We start from the raw sequence: 7,611 nt of genomic DNA on the forward strand, positions 1-7,611 counted from the left end.
AAGTGTGCAACGAGTTCAGCATGTGGCTAGGCCTTGAGTGGTGCAACGAGGGTTGTATTGACGTGGAGTCGCAATCTAGCAAGTGTGTTTGCAGGAGGCAGAATAATGCACAGTTTGTTCAGCAGATCGAAGTAGTCCAAGGGGATGGTGGTCTTCGAAACGAAGAGAGATGTTGCTCCAACGGGTCAGTTATCCAGGAGGGATAAGTCCCGGCTCTCCAGAGGGAGAATCATGTGGGACGAACCTCACATGTTGAGGAGTACCTCAACAAACAACAACTCCACGAAGCTCAATGGACTGAGCAAGCGGCGAGGAGTCGTCGCATGATCTCGTTCGAGAGAATGCATTGGTGGATGCATTGCGAGATCAAGTTGGGGAGCGACCCATAACAACACAAATGAAGGCACACTTGGAGTCGATATGGAGATCAGACTCAAGGGAGGGCTGACCCGTGGAATGGTGGGCGCGAGGGCCACCATCAACTCAATGCAAAAACAAGGAGCGGAGCAACTTGGGTGTAACTTGGCGAAGTACCCAAGCCGCATGAAGGGAGCCAGCATAGAAGTTGGAACATGGAGCGGAGGCACAGTGCTTTCCTTAGACAGAGGTCAAGGACATGAACTCTTGCAGAGGCAAGAGTAGGATCATGTTGTTCCATGGGTCCTTCATTCTGACGGAGCGAACTCATCTTGCATTGTGCCAAAGACGAAGGGAGCTTCTGGGCACATGAACCTTATCTCGGAAAAGCATTTGATGGAGGAACTAAGGCGACTCAATTTGCGGAGGCGAAGTTGGGTTCAAAAGGCTTTAGCACAGGGCAAGAGGACGTAGAGGCGGGTACTCTTGAAGAATATGCCACAGTGTTGCCATTCAAGTTGCTATGAAGGAAGTGGTACGCAGCGAAGATTGTGCTGGTAGGGGTAGAGGCCCAGGATCCAGACAATGGTGCACTAATTGCAGCGAAGTCGGGGGACTTCGGGAGCTACTAGGCGACGGACTGTCCTAGAACGGTGCTTCATCTAGGTGTGACCCAAGAGTGGGTGGATGAAGGTCGATTGCCAAAGGAGCGAACAAAATCGAAGGTGGAAGAGACCCTGCGATGTATTGGCAGAGGCCACACATGAAGGGCTCACAATTAGAGTTCATCCCACAAGGATCAGAATGTAATAGAGATGTCACCAGGAGGCGACATGGTGCAGCGGATCGTGGTGGAACAGTTCGTGGCAATGCGATACACACAATCTAGTTCCATGAGGGACTAGATCATACGGAGGTATAATCGAGAGCTACTGGAAGCTCCACTTCGGTGAACAACACGACGGTAAGATAGGCTATGGATTCAAGGAGTGAAGGCCATGGTACCGCAGAGGCGGGTCTTCCGTGCGTGCATCGAATTTTGCATCGGATGAAAACCTTGGTCATCAGCATATGGGGGTTGGGTTCCACCAAGGGAAAAGTTCAAATGCAAGTACTAGTGAGTCCCATGGGAGGGACTTGATCATACAGAGGTATGATTGAAGCAGCTGGAGAGTTGGACTGCTCTAGAGCTCATATTCGCTTAAGGGAGCCCGGCAAGTCAGAGGACTAGGTCGAGTAAGCGAACGTTGCTACCAAGGAAGTTAAGGAGAACAGAATCGGTGCAAACTTTACAACGTGATGACAGAAGCCATGCATGGGAGTTGTAGTCTGTCTGTTCATCGACCAAAGGGAACTGCTTGGAGAACACAGAGGTGTTGAAGCAGGGGGTCGAAAGGGGCGAGGAAGCGACGACGAGTCCAGAGGGACTTAGCTACCCAAAATCAAGCATCAGTTAGAATGGAGGTGGACTCGAAGGAGTGCCACAGAGGCATATCTACTGATTGTGAAGAAAAGGGATTCAGATACGAGGTGACGGATAGTAGTCCCATGGGCATGGCAGCGCCATGGTACCGCAGAGGCAGGACTTCCGTGAAAGTCATTGATCCTTTGCTCTCATGGAGGGAGAGCGCTTGGCCGTGAAAGGGGCCGAGGAGGTGGAGCATGCAGAGGCAAACTCTAAGTACCGAGACAAGGCTGAAGGATAGAGGCCAATGAACTTCGTAAGACCGGTGTCAATGAGTTTCTCATCAAGATAGCCGAAAATGAAGGACTTCGGGTCGTGCAAGAGTGCACGACCAAGGAACGAAGCAGGCAGTACGTGGTGTTGTACCTTCGCTACTCAAGGGAGTAGGCGGCAGGGTTGATGGAGAATATTGTACAATCTCAGAGGCGACCAAATCTATTAGAGAATTACTTCAAGTTGGGGTGAAAACTTCCTGCATTCCAGAAGTTCGATAGTATTGAGAAGGTGAATCACAGTAGCTAACTCAACGCAAGGAGTGCAAACACTTCAAGTGCTTCAGAAGTGTGAGCAAAGAGCATGTGAAGGCTAGTAACCAGCTCGATGCATGGAGTACAACCTCGAGGAGGCGGGCGAAGTCAAGTAACCTTTGCCTTCTCAATCCTTAAGAGAATGGGCGAAACCGAGTACCCCAATTCTCTTATCTATCCAGCAGAGGAGCTCTGCACAAGTTCAAAGACTCTTCGAAGATAATGGAAGACAATAGTTGTCAAATCCTCACCAACGGTGATCAGTACTACTGAGAGTAGATTGTCCGCTTCATTTCCCAACGAAATGCCAAACGAAAGCGGGAGTGATGCGAACCTACTTGGAAGTGACAACTAAGTGAAAGAAGAGTCAATGGGCAAATTTTATGGAGGAAGGACCCAAAACTTCAGAAGTTTGCGAGACGATGCTCGTTAAAAGCTCCAACAAGCATCCACCCAATTCAAACAACATGAGGCATTTGAGAGACTGCCGCAGTAAGGATGGTCTTTTCCTTCATTTGGAGGATCCGCAGGAATCAACAAGGATCAACACAACTCAGCAAACCCCACACCAGAGTCAGAGTGAATGGTGAGTTGAAGCAGCATGGCGGATCAAAGGTTTGACTACTCAAAAACAGCAACGGAGAGCAGCTGGGAGCCAAGAGGCGCATTGCAGCTGGAGCAGAAGATTGAAGACTCAGCAAAGGCGAGGAGTTGCAGTGTCGACAAAGGCTTCGACGAGAACGTCGAAGGAATAAGTGGGGGAGAATGTCACGGACAAACTTCTAAACAGGATGTTTGATGTAATGCTTATGTATGTCTGTGTCTTTTGGTATGTTCATGCTTTGTACAACATGTAGAGGGACGACCGAAGGCTTAATAGTCTCATTTTAGTTAGGTTGGTGGCCGCTTTAGGCTTGTAAATAAAGGTTGTGTCATGTGGACACGTGCGAGAGATTTTCGATCTATAATGGACCATTTTACCCTTTATTGTGCAACTGTTCAGAGCTTGTAAAGTCTGTTTGTAATTTGCATTGTCTATAAAGTGTTTTTCGGATATGTTTGCTTGTGGATCCCGAGTGAGGCGTTTTCTCTATCCTCTTCTCTCTTTTGTGGGTCCTAAGGGACCATGGGAGGCTTCGAGGAGGCTGACCTTTGCGGACGGACACGCAAGGGTGCCGCACGACTTAGGTAAAACCAGCTAAGTCCGTGATAGGTCGGCCTCCTGGAATCAGTCAAAAGACTGAATAATATTTCATTGTCTACCAAAAAGAAATGGTTACATCACTATTTATAGAGTTCCACCTAGAGTCTACCAGGACTTGGACTCTTAATAATAAATAAATATTAAATAAACATCTATCTGACTCTAACTGAATTAAGCAGACTCAATAAACATTATTCAAAAGCTCATAAAATAAAAAGGATTCTAACATGTGGTTGGCATCATCGTGCTGTCTTTGCATGTCATTTTGATTGGGCTATCCTTGTTGTCGATCTCCATCGACTCGAGAGCTTTCTTTTTCTTTTCAAGGCTTTGAGGTTACTTTTCTTATGTTAGAGGTAGACTTTGGTTTTCTGCATGCCAAAGTGAGAGTCATGAGTTTTTGACACGCCATCACCATCCTTTTTGCTTGGCCAACGAATGTCAAATCTTCCATCGATCTAATCAGATCTTGGGTGACAAGGAACTTCCTTCCATCCTTTTGGAGTGATACTTTTGGGGTCAACAAAAGTAAACATCTCAACCCTATAAAATAGGGGTTCCCAAGTATGACTTGGAATTTGTCAAGTGGAACCACCTCGCACGTCACCTTGTCAATGAATTCCTTTGTGATGGTGAAGCGTATCTTGCATTATTGGTCAATCTTTATCTTCACATCATCATGAAGCCATCCAAGAAAATAGGGAATGGATGTAGTGTCGTCTCTACGTCGAGCTTCTTGACCAAGCTCATTGAGATGAGGTTCTTTTGGCACGGTATCGAAAATCATGTCAATGACTTCTTGCTTTACTTAGATATTTACATTAAATGGCTCTTCTCAAACCTTTGGACCGAGGGTCAGATTCGAGTCTATAACCTTTGGTTTAGCCATCAGCGATAGACTCAGATTCGCATGTAAGAGCTCGATGGAGTCATCGTCCGTGATCATGGTCATGGACATGGCTCATTGACTTTGATCGTTCTTCAACCACTTCTTCGGGAAGAGTTTGGGATGAACCTTCCAACACTTCTCCCATGTATGACTTGCAATTTTATAGTGATCACAAAATAATTCATTTCTTTTCGAAGAAGATGAGGTTTTACCATCCCTAAAATTCTCTTGGGCCTTCAGGTGGCTCCCTTTGGCCTTTTCTATAGGCTTCTCGCTATTGGTGTGATTCGTTCTCTCGATCGCCAATGCCATGCTGCTAGCGATCAAAATATCATATACTTTGAAGAAACTCAACTATGTATGAATTTGTGCATGGAGGCCAGTATTGTATTTCATCATTGTCAAGTGATCGTTGAGAGAGATTCTGAGCGTCACCGCTTATCGTCGAAACTTAGTGGTATATTCTTGCACAGACTAATCCTTTCCTTGGCATAGGTAGTGCCACTTCCTCAATCCTTCTTCAAGACACCCCATAAGGTAGAATTCTTCTTGTATAAGCCTTTTAAATTATGTCTATGACACATCTTTATTGTCGTTGGTTCGAAAATAGGCTTTCCACCATGCGAGCACATGTCTAGATAACTTTGATTGCGTAAGCATCACCTTATCCTCACTATTCGAATCATATAAATCAAAATAAGTGTCAAGTTGATTTATCCAGAGTTTCATACCTTAGTGTTAATCGAGCCGTCATAAGAGGGTATGTCAATGTAGGCCTCAACTTGAATGGGTTGAGCTTTTGCTATGACGTTTTGCTCGACAACATCTTCATGGCTGTATATCTCGAATGGAGACGACACCCTCTCCTTTGTTGCCACATTCTTTGATCGATTATTCTTCTTTGTTCTGTTGGCTTGGGCTTGCATATAGCCCATCACGATCTCCATCTCTTGGGTTAATAATGCCATCTAGGGAGTAAGGTCAGCCAAGGCTGTCGGAGTGTTGACTGTCATCCTATCGATGGTTCTTCCACCAGGTGAGCATCATTAAAACTCCAACTCCCATAGTTTTTCTCTAGAGGCTTTGTATTCGTGCCTAGTGGTAACCATCCATAATAGAGGGATCATTGCTCTAAGACCACCTGATCCATGTGGGGTTCAAGTTTGACGATCCGATATCACCTCTCAGATAAAAGTTTTGATGGAGAGTTATTACTAGAAACATGCGTAAAAACGAAAGGAAAACAACCTCTATTGCTTGTAAAAGTAAAATGGCAACTACAAGGACTAAGCAACAGAATAAAAGTGTGATGTAAGACTTATATATAGGTAAGGATGCCAGTTGTCTTTGGACAACACCTGGGTGCTCTTGGCAGATTGGAGATTGCTGTCGGTTTCAGTCTCCTCTATCTCTCTTGCTGCTGGAACCTCCTTCTAAGGTTTTAGCAGCAAATAGCAAGGCTTTGGAACTTCTCGCAACAACTAGACGAATTTTGGATGAAGGACTTTGGCTATTGGAACTTGAGGAAGAAGGGGCTATGACTGAAGGGCAAAATCTTTTTCTGAACCCCTCTTCTTTTGGCTCTTGGCGCAAGCTAGAAGGCTAGGGCTGCTTCTTGGCTGCCTTTGGTTGTTTTTCATCTTCTTCTTGTTGCTGCCAAAGGCTTTTTTGGAAGCTATTAAGGCTTGTAGCAATTCAAAAAAGATCTCTGCAGTAAGGTGACTGCAGGGAGGAAGAAGGGTTGATGAACTTCCAAACTCCTTGCTCAAGAGGAGACTCAAGAGGAGGCACACCTTCTCCTCAGTTCCTTGCAACTGCAGGAGTCTTTTGTTGGAGGGTTTCCCCAATCCTAGACTTAGTAGGATCGGGATTGAGTTGACTTGGGGATGCTTTAAATGGGGCTCTCCTCCCTCTTTTATAGCTGAGGTAGGGATGGAGTCATAGCTAGATTAGGACCTGGAGGGTCCTAATGTATTTAGGACTTGGAGCTGACTTAAATCCGGTCTCGAGATTGGACTTGTCTTGTTTTGGATTGACCAGGATCAAATTGGAGTTCGACTAGAATTCCAGTTGGGCCAAAATGAAGTTTGACTAAAACTCTGCTGTATTGTCCCTGATCACTCAACCCAAAGGAATACTTCTCCATTATAAGACCAAACTTGAGAAAGGTGGGCAGTGGAATGAAGTGGTCAAGCTGCAACATAGAACCATAGTATAGAATTGTATTTAAAATTTAGAACTCCCAAGCTTACTGCATAGCAACTTATCCATAACTTTGGCTAAATAAGAATGTGAATACAACATTAACATTTAGCAGGATGGGCTTGGTTGATTTCACTTATAATTGACTCAGGATGAAATTCTTTATAATTTCTTTGTTTTCGTTGTTTCATGAACACTGCACATGGTATTTACGTGTATTTATACTGATCACAGTTTCAAGTATCGCCACTACTTGCAACAGTAAATTCAAACCAAAATAAACGTTTTTTTTAGAATAAACAGTGATCTAGGTCTTCACAAGAAACCAAAATTTCTATGCAACTAGCTTAATTAAGCTCCGCGACAAGGCGGCGGATCCCTTGCCTATCCTTCGATCACACCTAATCGGAAGGCAAAAAAAATCTCTTCTTTGCGCACCTTAAGAGGGGAGACAATCTCCTGAGACTCGGGGAAATCGGCGTCCCCGTAGTCGCAGTCGGCGATCCCATCGTCGCTGCAGAAGTCGCCATCCCCGGCGGACTCGTTGTCTCGCGGCTCGTCCTCGGGATCCATCTCCTCGGTCCCCGAACCTAATCGCGCCTGTCCTCACCGAGAAACCCTGAATCGCACGGCCCTCGAAGAGCACGTAGCGACGAGAGATCAAGGTTCGATGGGGCGGGACGACCAACTCGGCGGAGCAATTAGAGTTTGGGTTCTGCTAACCAGCAAGGAAGTTCCTTTCCCATGCCGCGAAGGATCCTATCCAACACCAACTCTAAACCTCTCTTGGCCTCTGATCTGAACGGTCCGTGGAAACCAGGTCCCACGTGTCGGGGTTCTCGTTCGTATACATGAACCTAGGTAGGGAACAGCGGAATCCCTATCTCTCCACCGTAGGGTTGGTGCGCCCACCACTTGGGATTGGCATCATTCGCCAACCATGTGGGTCTCACGCCGTTTTGCGATG

At 45.9% G+C, this 7,611-nt stretch overlaps 1 protein-coding gene across 3 annotated transcripts in view; it reads right to left on the reverse strand.

Moving 5' to 3' along the window:
• LOC135676616 (probable E3 ubiquitin-protein ligase ARI7) overlaps positions 1 to 7,370 on the reverse strand; it is a 39,811-nt gene extending 32,441 nt beyond the window's left edge. For 2 of the 3 annotated variants that reach the window (XM_065187985.1, XM_065187987.1), the window contains exon 1: positions 7,083 to 7,370. In XM_065187985.1, coding sequence (XP_065044057.1) covers positions 7,083 to 7,217 — 135 coding nt within the window. In that variant the 5' untranslated portion in view covers positions 7,218 to 7,370. The remainder of the gene's footprint in view (positions 1 to 7,082) is intronic. The other variant, XM_065187984.1, reaches the window with a different exon arrangement.
• Positions 7,371 to 7,611: the final 241 nt, after the last annotated feature.

This window comes from Musa acuminata, chromosome BXJ1-6 (genome assembly GCF_036884655.1).
Source record: "Musa acuminata AAA Group cultivar baxijiao chromosome BXJ1-6, Cavendish_Baxijiao_AAA, whole genome shotgun sequence".
In the NCBI taxonomy this organism is placed as follows: Eukaryota; Viridiplantae; Streptophyta; class Magnoliopsida; order Zingiberales; family Musaceae; genus Musa; species Musa acuminata.